This window comes from Struthio camelus, chromosome 3 (genome assembly GCF_040807025.1).
Source record: "Struthio camelus isolate bStrCam1 chromosome 3, bStrCam1.hap1, whole genome shotgun sequence".
Classification (NCBI taxonomy): Eukaryota; Metazoa; Chordata; class Aves; order Struthioniformes; family Struthionidae; genus Struthio; species Struthio camelus.
The window spans coordinates 145,179,776-145,203,745 of record NC_090944.1 but is presented as its reverse complement, the minus strand read 5'-3'; the positions used below and the strand labels follow the sequence as shown (position 1 = coordinate 145,203,745).

Genomic DNA, 23,970 nt, shown 5'->3' with positions numbered 1-23,970 from the left:
AACTAGTCTCTATTTCCTGTGAAACCTGGGAACAACGCTGTCCTACCTCAGAGGGTTTTTTCAAGGAGTAATATGTTTAACATTGCAAGGGTTTCAGGTACTCTAATGACAAGGATCATGTATGATAACCCTTCACTGCTATGTGAACAAATATAAAAGCGTGCCTAAAGGAAATTTGCTTCCACTGAAACACATTACCCCCACACTACAAAGAAGCGCTACGTCCATGGGGCCCATTTATTGAAATTATCTCTGTTCCGTAATGTTCTGCTAAGGAGAGATCTTACTGCTGTCTACAACTTTCTAATGGAAAGGTGTTGAGAAGATCAAGATAGACTCTTCTCTGAGGTACATACTGGAAGGACAAGAGGCAACGGGAATAAGTTGGAAGATAGGCATTTCTGACTCAATATGAGGAAAAAAAAGAAAGAAAAGATTTGCACCATTAGGGCGTTGAAATATTAGAACAGGGACCCAGAGAGGCTGAGGTATCACCACCTTTGGTGATGGCCAAAGGCCCTGAGCAAGGTGATCCAATTGAAGTGCTAGGAGCAGGAGGCTGGACTAGCTGACCACAGGAAATCCCTTCTGACCTCTGCAGTTCTGGCCAAGGCTTCCCCTAGGATGCACATTCCCACTCACCACCAGAGCGAGATCTTTCCATGAACTTCTATTTCATACACAATAGATAAAGTCAAGTATAAAACCTCATGTTCCACGTTGCTTCCCAACTGCGGTATCTTTGGAAAGATTAATAAGTTACTGGAGAAAAAATACTTTTTTCTTTCTTATAGTTTATGTCCCCTCCTTCACCTTTTATCACACAGGAATAACTATATTCTAAAAACCAAAGAGTGCCATATCAGTTTAAATGCTTACTAAATAAGATTTGTGGCTTTGTATTTGTCAGCAAACATAAGTATTTTTGTTGAGCACCAGAACAGGGATGAAATGAATAAGCTCTCCAGGCAGACTGGCCTTCTGCTTGGTATGCTACTCTCCTTGGAACATGACTATACCAGAAAAGGAAAACATGCTTAACAGTAACTGCTAAAAATTCAACAGGTGGAAGGCAAATATCTAGTATGAAACTCCAGTGCCTCTGAAATCAAAGGTGATGTACACCTTGATTTTAAGAGATAGGTCTCAGCATGCTGCTTAAATTACCGAAGAATGTGTTAAGTTTATTCCTGGAAATAATACTTTTGATAAAGTCTCACACAGTAGGTACTGTTACGTGGCACTCCATGGGCTCAAGCGTAGGTCAAAGAACAGGGCACTACACTCAGCAGGTGGGAAAAGCAAGCAACTCTCCTTGTTTAAATGCAAAACGCACACAGTGCACATGACTGAGGCTCACAGCCCTTTGCTTCCCACACCTGAGAGGACAGAAACGCACAGGCTAGTTGAGAAAATATCTCCTCCAGGTGCAGAAAGCTCTAAATTCTGAGCAAACAATTTGATGCACTTTTGGAGTTACGTATTAGCAGGGGCAAGGTAACTTTGGAGGTACATGGTCTACAGAGACAACTTTACTAAACCACAAATATTTAGCTATCCCTGGAAAATACGTACAAGAACTGGCAGTCACCCAGTGAGTGATGTGCAAAACAATACATTTATCTTACTTGAAATAAACGGAAAAACAGAGAGATTGAACTGCATTTCCCCCTCTGAAAATAAGTAAAGATTAAGTGTTCTGGGCTAGCTAGTGTAAATCCACCGAAATGCTTGCATTTCAAAAGGATCAATTTTCTCCATGCCAGTTTTGGAATGCAAAGCCTCCTACATATTGAACTGAACTAGGTCAGTAACAAGTGACTAACTTAAGTGGTTTTAAGTTAGGCATTTGTGGATTTGCTTTTTGTTCAAAAATGACTACGCTTGAATGTCATCAGCCACATCTCCACTACTGCTTTCTGACCAGGAAATTAATGTAATTACACAACCTGTATGAGAGAAAAAAATCATAAACAAGGGTTTTGTTTGTTTTACTGTTCATCTTGAACACCTGAACACTTTTTTGTTTGTTTCTTTATTCACTCAGCTACAAGTTTTTGCAGAATACCATCAGCTGCTTTTAATCCTTCTTTTCAGAACATACTTACAAAGCTATTACCAGTTTTTCTTGCAGAATCACTGCATAACAGTAACCCATGATGTTGAGTACAAAGGAAGAGATGTATTTATCAGTGAACGAAATAAGATTTTCTTTGGGAAAAACAAGCAAAGAATAGTGCTTATGTCTTGAGCTATTTATTTTTAGAAAAAACAACAAAATTTTCACTTAATTAAACTGAACTGATCGTTCTCCGCATAAAGACAGACCTCCCAGGTAAATACAGCAGAGAGCAACACACCTATGCCCAAACCAGAGAGAGCTTTGAGTGGCCTAACCTAGTTAAGAGCCACTAGCACTGAATGGGTAAGATACTTGGTAAAGAAAGCTTCCATAATTACTTGCCTTGGCTTTGAATAGAGGCAAGTGGAGTGGGTTAGCCCCACTAGAGACCTTATAACTTCTCAGCTATTACAAAACAGCGCTTTCCAACCTGTATTATGTAGAGGGAAAATTGCCATCAAGCTCAGAATGGGTAATTTGTTCCTGAATCACACTCTCTTGATGAGACACAGTGGAAAAAACATGTCTGTGAGTCAGTTTAGTGTTGCACAAGTGTGCCAGCATAGCAACCAGGATAATGCTCAAAGCACGGCCCTTGCCCTTTCAGCTACGCCATATCCACATCACAGGAGATGAAATGCACAGATATATTTCACAGTTATTGGAGGGGAACCACACACACAAGTTCTTAGGGAAAAAAACAGAGTTTGAATGGTCTTTATTTCTCGCCTCTTTGAGGATCTGATAAGTTGAGGAAAAAAAACAGGGCAGTCTAACAGTTCTTTAGAATGAAGTCTGTAGATAGGGTCAATACCTTTTATTAGGCCAACTGGTATAACTTAGACAGGCTTTCAATTCTTAATCCCCTTTTCAGTCCTGAAATTGAAGTAAGAATTTTCAAGCTAATTACACGTTAAGTAAATTCTGATTTCCCTCCCCCACCCCCCATGGTACATACCAATGTGACTTTCTCTGAAAGAAAAGGTAATTAATATCAGAAGAGTGAAGGGGATTTTAGTTGTGGGAGGTAGAGGACAGAGGGAAAGAGATATAAAGGAAGTCACAGACTGCTTATTTAAGGAAAAATGGGAGGCACATAGTAAATATTCCATAGACAAGTAGTTAGCAAAAGGGGAAGGCAATTATAACATGCAACCAAGCCAATATCTCTATTAAATCTATGGTTTTTGGTGGAGAGTATGAAAGTTAGCTATGAAATTTAATTGCCAAACTCATTTCTGCAGTATCTGTACATTTCTCTTAAGGATCAGGACTGAGGCCAGTTATAAGAGTGATTGTTTTTACGAGGAATATTCACCCACAACTTTGAACAACTGTTCTCTAAAATATTATTTTAATTAGATTTTTCAAACAACTGAACTGTTTCTTAGGTGCTTGGAAGTTTTTTTTTTGGAAGTTTTTTTTTTTGGAAGGTGGTGCTTGGAAGTTTTTTTTTTTTGAGGGACAAGGGAGTTTCAGCTACTCAAAATATTTAGAATCTAGATTTTAATTTCTAAATATACTTTTACCAACAACATGAGAGAGAAGCCAAGCATGACATACTACTCTGATAAACACTGTTTATTTCCTCTTCCCTCCCATTTCTTGACAGAAGAAAAATTCTGAAAACAAAAAGGTTATGACACATGCCGACAAAACCCAGGAAATTCAAAGCTGGAGCCTGTTGAAATATCTGTCCCAAGCTAATCCCACTCCTCTTCCTTTCTTTACATAAACACCATGGGACAGGCAACGTAAGCCTCAACCAAGTTTCCTGGCTTGGGTCTAAGTCTGTGAACCGAGGTCATCCTTCCTCTCCTCATGCTGTTCCTCTTAACCCTCTTCCAGAGGGCAGTTACTCCCTTTGACCTCTCCCTATAAGTTTTCTCTTTCCAATAACCATCTCGGGCATCTCCAACTTCTTAATGCTCCTTCCTCTTCACTACTGACTTGTAATTCCTCTATCGCACCAAGGTCACTGCTGCTTTCCCGACCCTCCTTCCTTCCCCAGCTGCTGCTTGATTTATCAGGTAGACCATTACTGGCTCTCCTCGCTCACTCCCCTTGTCCTGACTAGCCCCAGCCTCTCCTAGCCAGCTTGCCCGCTCTTTCTTGCGGCTGAACCCTTGGGGATGAAACTCCATGACTCTGGCAGCCTTCTTCCCTGTAAGTTGTCCTCTAGGCATGTTCCTAACAATGTCCCTCTTCGTATCCATCACCCCAGTTCTCTTCATGCTTTGTGGTTTCTGCTGTTTTCAGCTCCCTGTTCAAGCTCTTCTCCTTTTCTCCCCCTTTCTCCTCCCTAGCATTCACCCAAAGATCCTGGAAAAACAGATGTATTTCATTTTGTAAGGTACCTCCAAGATCTGGCACTTTACACAAGTTGGAAAAGCTTTCCCATCTCTCCCCAGTCTTCCAACATAACACTTGTATTTGAAAACATGGGCCAAGACTCACCCAAACAACATGCCTGTCCGCTTCCTTCCTTAGGTCCCTTTCCAAAGATAAGGATATATATACACTCCCGTACAGAAAAAGAGGGAGGAACTGACGCAGCTACCACCGACTGACCTCTTCCAGGCTCTCTTCATCTGGACGGAAAAAAAAAAAAAAAAAACTCTCCTGTCTAGATTTTGAGATGAGCAGTTTTTGCTTCCCTGCCTGGACTACTTTTGATCCCCCAGGGGTACAGGGAGGATTATCACCTCCAAACTCCGCTTCCCCAGCAGTGCCAGCACTCATATCAAGAACCATTTGATTACTACTTCGTTTCTTTCCCCACCGGGATTATGAGTTCGCAGAAACTACTAGTACAGGACCTCTTGAAGAAGGAAGCGTGGGTGTTGAATTCTCCATGTGCTTGTGTAAACAATTTGTTTTCTCTCCTCTCTCCTGGGACAAACAGTTTTGAAATAGGTGTTTTAGAGGAATAAGCCATGTTTGGTGAAACGGAAGAACTGAGTCAAATGATTGACTACAGGAGACCATTTGCAAGTAAAACACATAGATGACTCCAGAGGTCTGCCAGATCAAGGGGTTTATGTTATGTATGTTAGATAAAGAGTTTGTTAGTCTCACATTTTTGTATTTTTGATCTGAATCATATGTGATGAAACCCAGAAAATGAAGCACCAGTCAGATGACAAGATATTTTCTAGGTTTAATTCTTGCTGCCACGTGGGTACTAGAAGATTCCTGTGACTGCTAGCACCAACATTGGCAACAACAGCACGTGGGGAGCTGGAGGGGATTGCCAGGCATACTGGGATATAGGTTTACTCGCTCTTTTTACAAATAAAAAATTAATTTGTTTGAGTAACACAGCTAACAGGAACAAGCTATTCTGCAGATAAACAGAAAGCTGCCTATGGGTGTAAACCGTTCTCGTGGTTATGTATCACAATTTCAAGACTTACGCTTAATGTGACATTTTATTGCTCCTACATTTGGTGCCAGTTATTTTTATACAGCTTCTTTGTATCAATTCTGTGCAGTGAAAAACAAATCTTCACTGACAAAGTCTATCAATCACTCTTAAAATAAATACCAACAAGTTCATGCAGAGGATGCCGAGATGCATAAAAATAGAGAGAGATGAACACAAGCCCACGTCTCTGGGGAGTCACAAATCTCTCTGAGCAAGTAACTTGACCTGCTGTAACTGAGTTAGGGGGACTCAAGCCAGCCCTGAAACTCACTGTTTATTTCCTGTTCTGCCTTCCCTCCAAAACCATAGCACAAAAAGGCAAGTCAAGGAGGAAAAGAGAAATCTTCTCTTTGCAGGCCCTGGACCATGACCTCACATGTGCAGCATCACTGTCTCCGAGTCCTGTGCCTTCCCCTACTTGCAAAGCCCCAACACAGCCCTTGCTGTAAAAGATGAACACGCATGATAACCAGTTCCTTGTTGGCTGGCTAACCAGCTTCCCTCTGAAGACAGAAAATCAAGCATGCTCCATTACTGGAGGCCTGGCTGCAGGATAACTGGAGCTGCACAGAAAAAAATGCCTGGGGCCCAAAAGGCATCCCATAAGTAATTAGCTGGCATTCGGTGCAGGGAAACCTTTCCAGACCAGGAAAGCAAGTACCTAGAGAGACTGCTAGTCCACTCTTCCCGTTCTCTCCTTCGCCAGTCAAAAGCTCCAGCCAGCTGGGCCTCCTAACGCTGCCATGGGCTGAAGTGGTGAGTGAAGCTCTCACGCTCTCCCTTGCGGCCCAAAGCACAACAGCAGCAGCTGCCATCAGCTGCATTCAGCTCACAGTTTTCGAGTTTATTCTTAGCTTGAAGGGCTGAAATCAATTTTTTTTTTTTCCTCCCTTTAGATCAAAGTCATATTCAGCAGAATACGATTGCTGCGGTCCTTCCTGTCCCCAGAAGCTACTGTTCAGCAATGCACTTTAGTGGAAAGAGACCCAGGCTGTAACCCCAGCTTTAAATACATCTACCACACTGGTGGGCAAATCGCTTCCCATGCTATTTCTCCTTCTATGCTTTGCACACCTTGTCAGCGAGACACCTGCTAAACCTTCTACCACTGCTTTTTTGCACAGCATCAAACAAACCAGGAAGCCAACCACATGTACTAACCTGACAGAGCTCAGCACCATTATCCATTTGAAGAACTGCATGCTCAGTGAACCTTTGATATCATCTGCTCATCAATTGCTCTTGATCAGAAACGTGTTCCCAGCCCACAAGCAGCTTCAAGCAGCTGCCGCGGTTCTGAGCGGCTCACCATGCGCAAGTGTGTCTCTCCAGTCTCCTCAAACACACAATTTCACACAGAGGCATGTTCCCACCCTTGGGCACAAGGTTTGCACCCACACACAAGTTACACTGACATCACCATCCCATAGTCCAGCCTGGAACAGTAACACTTTAATTGGTCATTTCATGACCAAGACTGGAACTCTGAGATAAACAACAAATGATAATGTTGCCTCTTTCACATAAAGATACTTATGCAGCCTTGGGAGTCCAGAATTTAAATTATGACCTTTTCACGTGCAAGAAAACTCCTTCAGGTCCTTTACAGAAGTAAAACAAAAAGAGCTATATATTTCCATTAACAGAAGAGCTAAAGCTTTCAGTAGTAATATACCCATCTCTAAAGACAAACGTGTATAAAAATTATTGGAACAAAAACATTTTAGAAATGTTTGATCGGCAGGGGTTTTCCTGCTCAACATGTAAACTTCATTTATGTCAATAATTTTCCACGCATACTAGCTACTTGACAGACAAGCAAGATGATTCAACATGTTTTCTGACAATTCCAAAGGAGCAAAAGTTGGTTATACTATCAAAACTACTAAAACGATAAACATTTCTTCTGCCCACCTGGATTTACTTCCATTGTATATGCTGCTGCTACAAAACCCTCAATTACCTGAGGCATTTCTGAATTATGCATTTTATTCCAGATGTTCAGCTTGATGATGCGGGTCAACAGTCACCCTAAGTTGACAAAGCAAGGAATCCCACCTTTTGCAGATTCACTGGCATGCATTTAAGTTGCGCAAGTAGATTCCCTCACAGCCACAAAAAGCCACACTAGACAAGCCAGTCAGGCCAGAAAGACAGGCTATAACACACAGGGCAACAATTCTACTCAGCACAACAGTCCTTACACTTTAGCCCACTATCATGACCTCTGCAGCACAGCAGCAGCATCTTCAACGTGTTTCCTTCAATTCAGCTATACCACCATCAGTAACAATTGTCTTGAGGGATCAGATCAGAAGTGAAAATCTCACTACAACATATGCCCTCTGCACCAATCTTTTCCTAGGTTCATGCTGTGCAATATACTTTATCAGGCATTAATTTTGGATTCAGCACCTTCACGTACCAGAAAATGGCCTTGTTTCCCTCAGAGATGAGCCGGCGCATTCCCTACCAAGATCCATGAACTCCAGTACACTGACAGGTGGCACTGACTCTGAATGCAGGTGCTTTGCTGAGCTGGATCTGAAAGAGTAAGGGCTAAGGCCTTGCTGGGGTTAATGACTGTCTGAAAGGCATGGAACAGATGCTAGCCTAGAAACAGGGTTGGGTAACCAAGCAAATAATCATATCACCTTCAACTAAAATCTTGCATGCTTGATAAAAAATGCTTTCAACTGACAACCAATGCCTGCCACTGGTCATTGGATGGATGAATAAAAAGCAAGGAATTCCATAAAATGGTGAGTCACCCTACAGATACAAGTTTGTTCTACCTCGCATTAGCACCGAATCAAGCATACTCCTCATTTCTGCAGGAATAAACTTCTCCACTTCTCAGCAGAGTTCATGAAAAAAAATAGAGGTAAAGATGCATGACATCAACATCACAAGAAGCTTCTTCCTGCTGTCATCAACTACTGCATTACATTCGACTAACAAGTTAAAAAAAAAAAATCACTTTAAATAATATTGCCCCTCTTGATGGTCTCCGAGTTTGAAATGTAAGATTTGGGCAGTAATCATACCCGATACTGCCCAAATTTGGGCAGTACCAAAACAGACTACCAGATAGTGAAATGGAAATCTGATGCAATCAACAACCTGAATTCAGGGCACAGACAACTGATGACCATCACAGGCTCTACTGAATATCATTCTTGTTCAGGCATTCTTTGCCATGCAAAGCTTGACGTGCACGTTAAACACCTACATAATAAAGCATGGTAACAGAGGCAGATGATTTGGGGACTATGGCTACAATTATATCCGTCGTCTTAGACACAAAAGGTTTACAAGACTACTGTGTATTTAACTGAGATCACCTACCTCCTATTTCACTGACATTCCACAACTGGGATGACAAAAATAAGTATCAGGTAAAAGACATGGGTCTAGTTCTTACACTGTTTCTCTTTCTTCTGTCACTTGAAACTCATTACAAAGATGGCTCTACAGCTAGGCTTATGGTGAGCGCGTTATTTTCACAGTGTTGTCTGGAAACCTGCAGATAAATATAATTTTAAAGAGAGCCACAGAGTCAACTAATGTATGTCATCCAACACACTTCTGAGGTAGTTGGCCTCTTCCCAACTACCTGCTTGCTGAGCGAGCCTCAGGTTTCTGGGACACAGCTCCTACTTACTTTGCTGTCACAGGCAGGCCATTGATCTGGTTTTTGCACAACCTTGGTATATGCACGCCCAGCTCTGGATGCCAACTGCGCAACTGTTAAAAACTAAGAAAAAAGCCTATTGTTCATCAGGTCAGGTTAACCCCAAACTAGTTCAATTTAATTAGCATTTGCCTGCCTGCCAGAGTAGCTTGTCATTTGTACTTGAAAACATCAAGCTCGCTGACTGATAGCGGTAGGTTATTCTAAGCCTAGAAGTAAAAACTTGAACTTAAATGACACTGAGGGTTTAAGGAACGCATGTTTTGCTCTCTAGCTCTTCTCCCAATAGTCTTCTCCCAAAACCCAATTAAAGCTTATTCTGAACACAGAAAACACCTGACCAAAGGTCTACCAGACCTCTCGTCCAAATGACAGACTCCAGGAAAAGTTGCTTGCAATGCCACCTTGGAACAGAAACCTGGTTTAAAAGAACTCTTCTCATAGACTGATGGACCAGCACACTCACTAAGATAGTTATATAGGCCTAATTAACAGTTGTTACAATTTACCTTCACCATTCTTCTGTGAGATAAGGAAGAGGGCTTATTTCTGTTTTACAGACTAGGAAATTCAGCATGGAATGACTGGGGCCAAAACTTTTAACATTCATTAAGATTCACTTAATATTTTCCTCATTTAATACTCATTAAATGAGAAAATAGTCACTAAAGCACGTGACCTGACTAAACCCAGCGAAGAAATAAATGGAAGAGAACTGAAACTAAGTGTTTCAAAGACTCAAGAACACACTCCCTGCTTTGATGCGCTTCTTGAGGAAGAAACGTTAAAACAAACAAAAAACTCAAATACAGCAATACCTCCAACTCCAAAAATGAAATCATTATTTCTACCAGTGTCACGTCCAGACTGGCCATAACTAAACGATCCCATAAATGTATAGCTCAATCTGATAATTTCATAGACACTAAGTTAACATGGTAGGGAAAAAGGGATAATGACAACAATTTTCAAGACTATACACCCCAGATAAAGTCATGTAATTTCTAATAAATTGTCTTAAAGAAGCATTAAACAGCCACATTTTCAGCTGGAGTGTCAAAGCTCAGCACTGTTCGGTTTTCACCTCAGTTTTCGCTAAATATTTATCTAATGGTTTAGAGGCCACATTTAAGGAGGGAAACCTCTGATTCCTACTAACTGTCAATAGGTTTTGGGTACCATTCCTAGGCCAAAGGATGCCTTAAAGTAGGCTTTTATGTCTCTACTTAGTCTGCTAAACTTGCACCCTCTCCCTCCCCCCTTTTTTTTTTTTTCCTCTTTTAAGTACTGCTGCACACCCAAAAAACTGTCAGTATCACTGGCAACTGCAGAACGTCCCATGCTTCCGAAGGTCTGGCAAGTGCCTAAGCAGAGACTTAGCAACCTCACTTCAGCCAACTCGTCTGAAAATTTAGGCCAAAATCTCCTGGAAAGCCTGGAATCATTAAACCAGTTCACTCCAAGTTTGAAAACTGAGCAGCTAGTTGGAGATAGAAAAGGGTCTTCTGTTTTTCTTTTTTACGCTTGCAGGATTAAAGTCATAAAGAGTAAACTAGAGAGACGGTTAGCAGAAATATTCAGTGCAATTGCAAGGAGCTGTTCATCACTTGCACAATCTTTTTGTGGCACTTAAATCTTGTACCACTTAATGCCATGTACTCAGGTCTGGTTCCACAAAAAAATATAATCCAACTGTTTTCCTCTGCAGACTCATGATTATACAGCCCTGCTTCTTCCACTGAGAGGACAAGTTGTTTTACTCACAGATATCACACATAATGAGCCTTTTCCCCATTTACATGAAATACTACGCTTTGCATATTTTATATTCAGAATATATAGGGCTTTACAAGTGACAAGCATCATGTATATAACCCATAAGTCACTAGACTTGGCGCATTATTTTTGCTAGGACCTTTACAGCAGTTTTAACAGCTAAATGAAATCTGTCGGCCTATCCTCCACTAGAGCTCATTTAATAAAGAACGTCAATTAGGAAAAGCGTGGCCAGAGAAAAACTGACACACCATTCATAGCTAAAATTATAAATACACTAAGTATACACACTCAGCCAAACGGAAAGTTTACCAAGTATGAGATGGGCTGAACATATTGTCTACCTTTCTTGAATTCATCATCCTTTTAGATAAGGCACCAGACTGTAGTACAATATTCCAAATCAGGTTTTGCTAGTGAAATAAAGGTTATCCACCCATTCTGTGGCACTCCAAAAGAACAGAACAGCTTTGATAACTGACAGGGAGGAAACGCTTGTAACCAGTCCGTCCCTGCCTAGACCCTGAAAGGAAACATCCCGACAATGAGAGCTGTGGAGGGAACGTAACGTCCACCCACACTTGGGAACTGGAAGGTTCAAGAAAACAAACAAAAAAATCCCCAGGGAGCCCACCCATCACAACTGATGCATTGCCTCCTAGCAGGAGGAGGCATAACTATGTTTCTAAGAACGTGCATTTATTTGTGAAAGAAAAGGCGATATGAAATTATGCGCTGACATTTGAAGACAACTTTCTTCAATTCACGAGTTATAAATTAATGAGTGCCTCTGTCCAGCAATCTGCAGTTAAGCATACCACTATTCAACAGCCCCAGATTCTTCCTCAGTTTTATGTTCTGTACTCCTGTGGTATGACCAAAAGTCTGCAAGGAACATTATTAGCTAGTAATAAGACTCTGCCTTTTACTACTGTAACTATTAAAAGACAACTGACTATCACTTTCTGCTCTTAAAACATGTAGAGTAACTTTCCATGTTAAGCAAAATACACAACATTATAAAAACAGCACACAGGGCATCAGTGAAGTTGGCAGAATATTTGCGTTCCTTAGCCTGAAACAAAGCTTAAATAAAAGTTTTAAATATAGTTCTCAAGCTGTGATGTTAAAAAAATGCTTCCAGCACACTCTGGAGCAGTAAATGCAATCATTTTCAGGTCTAGACTGACGTATAGCAAATAGAAGATTACCAGCAGTAAGGGAGAATGCCCAGTCTGTCTCCAAAAAGGGTGTGCACGCATTAGTATACTATCTTTAGCAATGGACAAGACAGGCAAGAGAGCCAAGACACTTTTTCTGGCTTCCAGAGCTGTTAACGATATGGGAAATACCCTAGAAGTGATAGCTAACATATGTCCTATCCTTCATGAAATACCAAGGGACGAAATAACATTTTTCATTTAGACATTTTTAAAAAATGAATCCACAATCTAATAAACCAGTATTTATCTTGGCAGTTCATACCTTCCAGAAAAAGAAAAAAAGATTATTGCAATAAAGTTAAATATTTTAAAGGACATAATGAAAAATAAAATAAAATAAAGAAAAGACGAGAATATCTTTGAAGGTAATTCTTGACCAAATCGATGAGCTGTGCATTTATCAAAGTGAAGCAAACACGAATTACAAATTTTTACGGAATCATTAAATAGAAAACTTGAATTAACCTAAGGAAAGTTTACTACTCTCTAGATGCTGAATCTTCATTTTTTAATCCCATCAGATAAGCCAAGAATTCCAAGCAACTCAAAGAAGTACTTACTACACAAGATGAAGACCACTGCACTGATACAAGCTATAGCCACAGCTCTCTGTGTAATTGCTCACAGAGAGTTAAGACTCAAACACTGCTACTGTTCATTAATTTTGTTAATCACTTACTTTTAGTAAAAGTTCCTAGATTCTACCCCACATTAAACTAGAGCCCTAGTCTATTTTCACATGGGGGGGGGGTGCCTTTTTGGGACACAGGAGGGAGGCTAACAGGCTCTTGATCCTCACTTGTAATTTTGACTTAACTGCACAGTTTTACAAGTCTGACATATTTAACTAGAGGAAAAAGTTTACTCACTACGCAGAGATCATTTTCTAAAATTTCTGTTTTTCATAACCAGTTTATGAAGACTTCAACAGTAACTCCCAGGTCTAACATGCATTCAGAGAAACACTTAAGAATTTTATTGCAACTATTATTAAAATCAATCAAGTTAAAAGTTACTAGCAGTCAAAGTCATAGGACTGAAAATCTACATTTTCTAGTCACACCTTCCAAAACTGAAACTCTTGTCAAACATCGAGCTTTTGATTAACTTCCAAAACAATCATAATATATATGGCTGTCTCTAGAAACTAATAAAAACTATGCACAAAGCAGGGTTTATAAGCTGGTACACAGGCAGACACCATAAATAATGCACAGTACCCTGAAGACTCCCAGAGACAAACCAAACAGGTGTGGCCCTTGGCAAAAACACTGCAAGAACCCTGGCTTCCTTCTTCATAGCTACCCAAAACGTTTAAACTATTAATGTTTTTCCATCTTGCATTAACTGCTCTGAATATTGAGAAGCTTTTTTTTTTTTTTTTTTTAAATCCCCAGTCATAGCTAAAATAGCTTATTATGACAGTTTACTGTGTCTTGGCATCTCACAGTTGCCAACATCTAAATGTTTTCCCTAGAAATTATAACATCAGTAAGTTACGCATCAGGAGTATGCCAAGGCCCAAACTGGAAAGGGTGTATGTTTGTTCTTGTGATGGTTATGTTATTTTTACATGAGAAATTCAGTTCAAAGATTGAATTTCTTCGCTAAAACTGATGAACCATTTCTTAGGTAAGTAGTTCCAGATCCGCCAGCAGGAATACCCACACCTCCATCTGGGCCTTATTTAATTCCCAAGTAAAAATTATCACAAGGCTCAATTAGAGAATTAGCATGAAGCCTGAGCAAAGAGCAGCACCTCGCCACATTGGCCCAGAGGCAGAGGTTGCACTGGCATAATTAAGAGCTGACAATTCTGTCCTTTGCTCCACAAAGAGGAAACCACGCTGGGCCACAATACTTGGTTTTTGCCTTAAGCACCTGACCAGGCACCTGCAGGGCAGGAGGAAAGGTGATAAAGGAGGACACTGTTATAGGGTAAATTATTTCTCCACGCACCGACTCCGTTTGCTGCTCTGATCAATCATTCAGACCAGTCCTGCGGCTCTGCTTTCTGCCATCCTCCCACACCTCACAACTAAGTCTTCATGTGAACCAGCCAGCTCTGTAAGGAACACAATAGTTTCAAGTCAGCCAGGCAAGTATTTCAGTCATTTTCCACGCATACATTTAAATACATACGAGAATTAATTTTTGACATATGCTCAAAAAGTATCATCCACTAACAGGAACTAGCAAGCAGAGAATTAACAGGAAGACAAGGCTAAGGATCCTCGGGTAAGTTAAGAAAAGGAATGTCATCACATGTAATACATCTGACATGAAAGGAAAACCAATAGGACAGCGAGTTATCTTTGACACTGAAAGTATGTTTCAAAAAACCCAGAGTCAAGAGCCCTGGAGTTAATTATTGGAAAGTAGGGACTTGTATTCAGCAAATATAAAGTAAAAGCCAAAGAAATCACTTAGGATGCAAAAAAGTAAGAGAATCATTTACAAGTCCAAAAAGTTCCCCCCCGCCCCACCCCTTGCAAGCCACTTAGGAGACCATGTACCATGTTTAGTCCCGGGCATTTAGCCAAAAGACACTCACATTCCAGAGCTGGTGCAGCAAGGAGCAAAAACAGCTTTCTTTTGAGGAAAGCCTCTCAAAATTAAATTGCTTCAACTTCTAAGTCTGTATACATGAGACTGGGACAACTGATTGTTAGCGTTCTTTAGCAGCGTCAACTTAAGGTGCTCCTCTGGCTCTAACGGAGCGACACTTATTTGCAGCTTAGTATTTAAATACTTTACAAAAATGACTCCGTGATTTCAATATGCTTCTCAAAACTCAAGAAGATAATACCTGCCCATGGGTAAAGCTGGGCTTTAACTCTGAAGAGGCAGGACATAGATGCAAGATCCTCCGAAAACATTCATTTGCAAGGCTATCTTCAGAAACCTCATTCCAAGATTGCAGGAAAAAAAGAACGCACTTCCTTCATCTCATCCTACTCTTGTTATTCATCTTCTTTATAGACCATATTCTTCCTCCACAGTGCAGCCTCATTCACTCTGTCTTCATGCAGCACCCAACAGAAAGGCATTCACTGCCGGCAAATCACCTTTTCTGACATGTAACTGTCATAATATACTTTTTTCCTGTCAAAGGATTGGTTGAACTCTGCTAACTTGCTTCTGCTACTTCCACTCTCTTATGGTGGGATTTTTTTTTTTTTAATGCTTCTCTTCCTATTTAAGCCAATGGTAGAATCGCTATCAGCTTCAAAGGAACAGTACAGCATTAATGCTCAGCAATTTTCAACTGAATCAATTGTTTAAAAGAGCCACACACAAAGAAAATCTACAGAGAGAATGGAACTGAAGCTCCTAAATTTCTTCTCCTTGATATTTTGATATCTATAATTTGTCTCTGCTGATCTCAAGATATGGAAAACAAAAATACCAAAAAAAAAAAAAATCACCCTATATCTGTTTTATCAGCCAGTTTCTTTTCAAAGACAAACGAATGACTCTGGCTGACAAAATCCAGAATTGCAAGCCTCAGCTTAGCATTCGACATACAGAGCAAACATTTAAATGAATCGAACACAATGCTCACACATGAGTCATGCTACAATACTGCACAATTTAAAAAAAAAAAGAGAACACCCTCCTGAGCCTTTCAAGATCAAAGCACTGAAGTCCACACACAATTATAACTGGAGCAAGACACTCGTTATCAATTCTGTGTTCAAGTAGTTGCAAATGAAATTATCTCAGAACGAGCGCTAGGCAAAAATATTCCCAAACTACTTCTAAGCTATACAATCAATGGGTGAAGACCAGAGCCTTGCCATGAGAAGACAATTAATTCTGGTCACTTTTCTTAGAGAATACATTAAAATCTTTCTGCAAGTTCGCAACACATGTTATGTGGGGGGGGGGGGGGGGGGGAAGTGCACAGAAATACAGCTTTAGCCAACCTTTAAATAAAGTCATAAGTTTATTTTTGCAGAAGTTAAGCATGGGCTGTACACATACAGGCCCACATAAAAATCACAAAAAGCAAAAAAGTTACAAGGACAAAACCAAACTCTTGGGCCTGATCCAGCTTTCACAATAAATAGCATAAATTCAGAAGCAACTCCATTGAAGCTGATGGAACTGTAAAATTGTAAACATTCACATAAAGAGAGAAGAATCAGGCCTGTCTTCTCTTGATCCAAGAATGATCCTCACAAATAATGAACTTCAAGTCTTAGAAATTCACATTGTTTTGTTTTTTTTCTTCTTAAAGTTCAAGAAACAACACTTGGTAGAAGAGAGGCAGTTTTAACACTTCTATGCTAAGATTCCCCCTTCCTCTGTAACCTCGGGCATGAGATGCAGGTTTTGGTATAACGCCCCTACCTTCCCTCCATCTACCCGCTGTTGAATCTAATAGCTCCTTTCTCAGCCTCCTGCCTCTCCACACATCTCCTCCTCACTGAACTCCTCCTGCACAAGAACGCTTCTTAGCCACACCGCCCTGTGAACGGGCAAGAGCAGATGAGCCCAACTTCCACAAGAACGGCAGCGAAAGGGAGGCCGGGCCAGACCCACTGGAGGGGTTCAGTTGCGGGGACTGCTGGGGTGGGGGGCACAGCCAGCCAGTGCGGATGGAGAAGACTGTCACCTCCCCCTGGCAGCCAGCCCCCTCTGGCTCAGGATGAGCAGGACAGGGGAGCGTACCTATTAGGGCATGTTTTCTGCTTAAACAGTCTATCCTTATCCTCGTGATAAAATAACACAGGCCAAAGGGTAACATCTCTCAGATTACATTCGGCCAAGGGTCATTACCTAATGGCCTGTGCTGCACAAACACCTCCCTGTTACTGCATTCCTGCTGGGCTGGCTCCACAGACAGTACATGCACCACCGAAGTAAGCTTGCATTTTAAGCATGCTTTTCACAAAAAAAACAATGCAGCAGTTAGAAATGAAGAAAGCACTTGCGTTTCCATACTGCACTAACCATTGTCTCTGCAACCAAATCATCAGTTAGAAGAGCAGGCGCTATTAAAGGCAAGAAATACAGGTTGGAAATGGCCATGGACCTAGACTCACCTGTGAAGCCTGCTAGGTCCTTCACCTCCTTTCATTTCTGCTGCAACACTAAAAAACTGCATAGGGGAGAAGAGCGTAGAGGCCTGGATGTGTTATCTCAGTCCATCTATAAGAGACCCTCTAAGCCAAATCAAAACAGGCTGCGATACCACGTCACCTAGACCAAAAGCAGGATTAGACTATCTAAAGCACTTCAAACACAACAGCCAGGAACGCGAAGCGGTAGCGGCCGCTGCTCCACAAGCGAACCGCATTGCGGCTCGTGGCAGCCAGGTGAACGAAGAAGAAAATTCCACATCGCTACCAACCCGCTCTCCTCACCCTCCCCAAACAGCAGTTACTCAGGTTCCTGAACAAGCACGGTAGGCTGAATCATAACGTGATTTAGATTTGGGGTAATGCAGGCAGTAGAGGAAAGGTTAAAACTAATGACAATAAGTTGCTCTATTCGAGGTCACAAGCACCAAAAATGCTGAGTGGACATGACATCCTTTCCCGCTTTCAGTACTGTGCTTCGTAAGAGCAGCCTGCTACCTCAACAGTATGAAATAACTGAATTACATTTAGTGTCTTGCTGTAGCATTTTATCTACCAGGAAACTTTTTTCACTGTTCTAAATTCAGAACCGTATTGGATATTAGATACTCATAAAAAGCCTCATATCCATCCAAATCCTACTACATCATCTCTGCATTTCATTAACAGACGGCTTAATTTCACATACACTGCCAAATACTTCATTACACTTCCATCCCCCTTCCCAGTACACACTACCAATTTAAGTGACCTGAACAAAACAAATGGTCTAACCGGCAACACTTGGCCCTTCAGAGCCCATGCAACTCTCAAGTAAAGAATTTCAGGGGAGGGTTGCCAGATACTCACATATCATGATAAATTTCTGGCTACAGATTAGAGGTATCATAAGCCTTTTATTTTCAACATCTGTATGATGGGCCAAGTATTTAGAGCCACAATCAAGTACTGCTTACCCACAGAGCCTGCAATACACATGACAACAGCACCATGTCTGTACTGTACCTGACCGACCTGCCTCACTCTCAGCTTGCAGTTACGTCTGGAAGGTAAGAGCACAATTTTGCTGTTGAGTCCCTTTCAGCTTTTGATCCTAAGCCCCTCAATGACTAGGCTTGATTACTGGTGGCTAAGGTTTGGAAAGGTTTGTTAAGAAAAGGCCTGAGACCACACCTACCTTATCTAGTACTGCATGAATTCACTACCACTCACGGGAGTGGCATTACATTACCCATCACTAAGACACAACAGACATTTTCTAGTAGATAACAGAAGCCCTTGAATAGGTACGTTGGCAGTACTGTTTTGCCTTTAATTTTATTTTTTTAAATAAGCAGTAGCTCCCTCCTGGAAGAAAAAAAAAAAATCAGTTCACTATTCATTCACTGCTGTAGAAATCACATTCTGCTTTATCTTTAGAAAATAATCCAAAAAACCCTCTCAGCCTGAGGTAAAAAAGGTGGTCTTCTCCTATGCTAGGCATACACGTGAGCAACACCAGCCAGCTTTCCTGGCTCTGTCAGCTGAAAACCAAAGTCTTTACATGACTGAGCACATACTACGCACTCCAGAACACTAGGGAGGAAGACACCGCAGCTGAGTTTCACACAGAGCCCATGACCACATCTCCCAGTGGGGCCTTGGGGCTGGACTGACAGACAATCAGTTGCTTGGTCTTGGAGCAGAGCCTTAGAGCAACCTACTAAAACCAGCCCCAATAGCCCCAGACCAAATTGGGCCAGGAATGCAAATTGCCCACAGACCCCTTGCCAGCACAGCCTCATACTGCTCGTATAGCATGGCCCTGACATAAGAGACTGAGTTGCTCAGAAGCCCACAGCTGGGCCACCTGCGCTCCAAATAGCGGAGCTCTTTCATTCCTGGGTTTATACTGTGTCCGTCACAGAAGTTTATCGAGGCACCAGAGGTTTTTGCAAGCAATCTTGGACTCCTGAAGCTTAGTATGACCAACTTCTCAACACAGACTGATATTCACTGCGTCTGCCCTTTTAAACCCTTAGCAAAAGGGGTAACCTACATTACCATACAACACTTTGCTACTGGGCTACTGTAAAGTAAGTCCTGGCAGACTGACCTACCAGGGATACCTTGCCCTGGAAGCCCACTTCCAACCATACTGTCTGGACTGCAAACCTAGTGAGGAGGAAAAAAAAAAAAAAAAAAAAACAGGAAAACCCACCAAACACTTAAAAGTTCACTAAACAAAAGCAATCTGGTCCACAGAAACATGTTAAAAAAAAGTCAGTATAAGCTTCAAATGTGATTTGTAAGTGGATTCCTACCCAAGACACAGGAATCTTGTTTCACATTAGCTGTGCCACCTTCATTTTCAGAAAACTCAGTATTTGCTGATATTCTTGGTAATTATTACTTAGTTTGTGTTTTTAATCAACACAAAGAATGAGGCAGTGGATAGAATACAAATCCTCTCAATGAAATCAAATGCAGTCTAGTATTTCACACTGTAAAACACAAGGGACTGTTCCTTATAAATCCATTCAGAATCACAGCACAATTTTCTTATTTAGCTGTGCAGCTGAAAGACTATGCTAACTAGAATTGTCTGCTTCCTCATCTAATTAAACATTCAAGGACTTTACAGACCACGTACACCATCCCTGCCTTGCCAGCCATATAATCCACACCTGGACAAATGTGAACCTCTGCAAATAAAACTAATTTCAGGGACTCATTTAATGAGTCCCTCAGCTGGTCTCCATAAACTACGCTCTAATGGCACTCCTGCAAGCACTGTCATGTTTACCCTAGGGGCTTTTGCCAGCACAGAAATACTAGCTGGAAATCATGTTTTGCTCAATTCTAACCAACACAGCTGTGCTGGCAAAAGCACATCAAGATGTTTCCCACCTGGAAGAGCTTAAGAGTTGCACTTCAGGCAATAGGTGAGAGAAACATGTGAGAGCTGAGTAGCTTGGAAGCATGAGGAGACAAAGAAAAGAAGCTAACAGAGAAAGGACAGGCTTCTGTTTTTCCACAACGAGTCATATCTGTGTGATTAAAACCTCCTTCTACAGTCAGATTTGCAAGGATGATGAATTCGCAAAGTTTGAGGATAACCAATTGGTAAAACATACGTTTTATCCTTCTCTTCTGGCAGGCAGGAACCCCCATCCCAGTCAGAAAAGGGATGTACCTGTCTGAAGGCCAGACCAGGAACCCTTCACCATACCTGGCCAAACTACTGTTCGTGATTTGTGTCGCTGCAGCGCTCACAGGGTTAGCACCGTGCCACGCCAGGCTGCTCTGCAAACGCAGTAAAGTTTCTGCTTCAAAGTCCGCGCGACCTACTCGCCTAGGAAGCAACACAGCAGAAAGGAGGCAGGCGACAGCGCAGGCTGCACGCTGCCACGGTCCCTGGTTGATCTATTGCGCTTGCCTGCACAGTCCTGAGCTGCAGGCCTACCTGTCCCAAACCTCTCTGCCCAAAAGGTTTCACGCCCCAGCTGCGAGGCACCCGGACAGGGATACCCAGGGCAGGAGAAGGCCTGCTCCCCCCCAGCTCCCAGAGAAACCCGCCATGCCAGTTCGCTTTCCCTTGACTACACACACCACAGAAGGGCAGACAGCATAGGAGAAAGAGGCAGGACAGCTTGAAAGGCAAGGAAGAGGGCCCAGGCGCCAAGGCTCGCTCTAGGGTGTTTTGATTTCCCTTTCGCTACCTGCGGTCAGAAGGAACAAAGGGGGACCCGCGGGGAGCCCCACTGCGGGACTCCCGAGCCCCCGGCCGGCAGCGCCGAGCCCCAGCTGCCGCCGCCGCTGTCACTCCCTGACGAGGGGTCCGCCCGCCCGCTCCCCGAGCTGCCTTCAGGGACAAGTCCCTAAACCACCAGCCCAGAAACGGCTTTCTTCTTTCGCCGAGGAAACCCTCCTCCTCCTCCTCCCGGACACGAGGCGGCTCGCCCTGGAGGCCCCCCCACCACCCACAGCCCCGGCGGAGGGCGGCGGTGAAACCCCCGGCCCCGCGCCGCGGCTCCCCCCGCAGCCCAGCCCGCTCCTACGCCCTCGGGGGCGGCAGCGGCGGCGGAGGCCAAGCCGGGCCGGCCCCCCCGCCCCGCACCCGCCCGCCCTTACCTCGCCCCGCCGGCCAGGAGCGAGCCGAGGTCGGCGGCAGCCGCCGCCGGGCTGCCAGCCGCGCCGGGGCCGGGCTGAGGAAGCAGGGAGGAGCCGAGGCTTTGTGCCTGCCGCTCTTCCCGACCCGACCCGCTCCGCTCGCCTCAGCCCGCCCCCTCCCGTCGCCCCGAAGCCGGCTCCCCCCTGGGGGCAAGGCGCCTGCGCCATGCGCCTGCAAGTGCTTTTTCCACCCGTCGCCCTGGCTGCCCGCCCCCTTCCCGTTTCTCCCCGCACGGGAGGGAGGGAAAGAGTGAGGGCGGGGGGGGCCAACGCGTTTCCCCCCGGCCTGAGGGGCCGCCCCCGGCGACGCGCTCCTCACGCGGGGGCGGCCGCGGTGGGGAGGGGGGGGGAGCACTGAGGTGGCGAGACGTTCCTCACGCCCTCCCCCGCCATGTTCCCGCCTCCCCCAACGGCCGCCTGGCGGGCGCTGCGCAGCCGCCTCCCGCCGCCCCCCGAGGAGCCGCCCGCGCCGCGCCTGCGGGCCGGAGGAGCTGATGACGGCGCGAAGGACATCGTGATTAAATCGTGGCAAGGCCGAGCTTGACAGGAATGCGCGTTACTTCGGGAGGTCGGTGCCCGTGGTTTTGTGCCTTAACCCGCTCCTCGGGCTAACGCGCTTCAAAAAAAAAAAAAAAAAAAGGAGTATTTCACAGCTCTGTGCTCGAGAGTTCCTTGCACCCAAACCAGCTTCATCCAAACTCACGCTGTGCGGAGACGTACGCTAGCCCTGGGTGTAATGATGCTGTGTCCAGTTCCTGGGTTTGTTTTTTTTTTTTTCCCCTCCCTTCTTCTCTTGCACCTTTTTATTTTGCCATGAATGGGATTAGTCAGATGTGCGCCTTTTCACTGACTTTGGTGACCTGCCGCCTCGGTGCTATTTGGGCATGCGGTTGCCCGGTTCAGACGAGTCCCGATTCCTTGCAGGAGCCCTAACGCCCAGTATTTCACAAATTTATCAGATTTATTTTAATAACAAAACAACGAGACCAAGGTTTTCCTTCTAGTTTGGCTTGCTGCTTTCTTCATACGTGAGAGCCCATTAAAAATGCCAGCAACCCCATTGAAGATAGCAGCCGACCTGTTGAGCAGGATTAGGAACGTCTTCAGAGGCCGCAGCGGTGGAAAAATCTGCCTTAACGGGGGCGCAGCAAATCCAACACCCAGCCAGCCCATCAAAATGAAAGGTGAACATCTAAAGAGCTTTGGGGACCTGGGTTCCCCGTCCACCCCCACCATCCCTCCCCATCCCCATCCACCATCACAGAGTGATGCTGTGTCTCATTTACAAGGTGGTGGGCATTTACGTTAATCCATGGCTTCTGCAAAATGGGCCGTTAATCCCCAGGCAATAGAAGAGACCTGGCTGGCTCAGGGATGCAACCCTTTAATGCATATGAGGAGCTTGTGTTGCTGCTGCTTTGATGTAATTTATACCTGTCGTTTGCCAGAGCGGTTGTAAAACTTTTCTGGCATGAGCTGAAGCAATCTTGGTGGTGGGTTTTGAAAACACTGCAGAGCTCTGCAAGCCTTTGTGAGTGCTGTCCCAACCTTTCCAGTCCAGCGTGCCAGCCTGCATGCCACACGTACCACGCATCGCTTGAACATTAAAAAGCACTTATAACAAGAGATACTATGACTCACTCTCCAGTCCTGCTACCTCTTGAAGCTGATAGCACATAGGGGGTTTATTCAGGTAGCCTTGTCTAGGTCCTGAAGTTCAGTTTTGCACTGCCTGGTATGGCGTAGCTAGTCAGAGCCCTTGGCTTACATATACAGAGCGTGGAGAGACACCACTGCCCCCCAAAAGCAGTTCAGAGCATTCACTGAGGTGCCTGCTAGCCCCAGAGAAAACCTGCACAGCTCTGCAGGAGTGAGGCGCCAATAAGGATAAGATCTGGCCCAGGACTACACGGCGGGTGCGCCTCTCCGTTTGTGATTCATAAAGCCAAGTGAGCTCCTGACAAAGGGGTGTAGAAACTTGGCCAGATACAGCCTTTCAAGTACCTGAGACACTGAGTGAAGTTTTATGGCTTGTGTTTCATATTTATCCCTGTTTGAGACACCTTAAATCCAGTTGTGAGCATGGGTTTGCATGACTTTCTATAAATATGGCAAGCCTGCAGAAAAGCAGCTTTTCCCAAGCCCTAACTTAGGGTCTGAACTGCTGGGCTATGTTTGTCAGCACATGGGTGTGGGGCAGAGACCAACATGTAGACAGAGGGCTATAGGCGTTGGTGAAGGCCCCAGGGGACTTAACGAGCCTGGACAAGAAATGGCACTTAGCCTTCCCAATGCTGCTGCATTGCTTGCTGTATTATAGGGCTTTCCCATGTACTTTGTTTTTCGATGAGCCTGGGTATCGTGTACCTTGGCACTGTAAAAATCAAAATGCGCTTCATTCCTATTTCCATTGCAGCCACAGAGCAAAACAGTGTTATGGGGCTCTCCAGTATTTTGAGTAGACATTGAGTGGACAGGAAACAGATCTG

The 23,970-nt window shown here is 43.7% G+C and overlaps 1 protein-coding gene across 6 annotated transcripts in view; it reads right to left on the bottom strand.

Moving 5' to 3' along the window:
- RIN2 (Ras and Rab interactor 2) overlaps positions 1-21,682 on the bottom strand; it is an 87,383-nt gene extending 65,701 nt beyond the window's left edge. The window contains exons 1-3 of one of the 6 annotated variants that reach the window (XM_068940768.1): positions 21,443-21,576; positions 14,202-14,307; positions 4,580-4,713 (exon numbers count right to left, since the gene is read on the bottom strand). Coding sequence is in view for 1 of the 6 variants with exons in the window: in XM_068940763.1 (XP_068796864.1) it covers positions 21,443-21,649 (207 nt within the window). In the remaining 5 variants the exon portion in view is untranslated. Of the gene's footprint in view, positions 1-4,579; positions 4,714-14,201; positions 14,308-17,293; positions 17,537-20,540; positions 21,122-21,442 lie in introns of those variants that run through there. The other 5 variants (XM_068940765.1, XM_068940767.1, XM_068940766.1 and 2 more) reach the window with 5 other exon arrangements.
- Between the last annotated feature and the right edge of the window lie 2,288 nt (positions 21,683-23,970).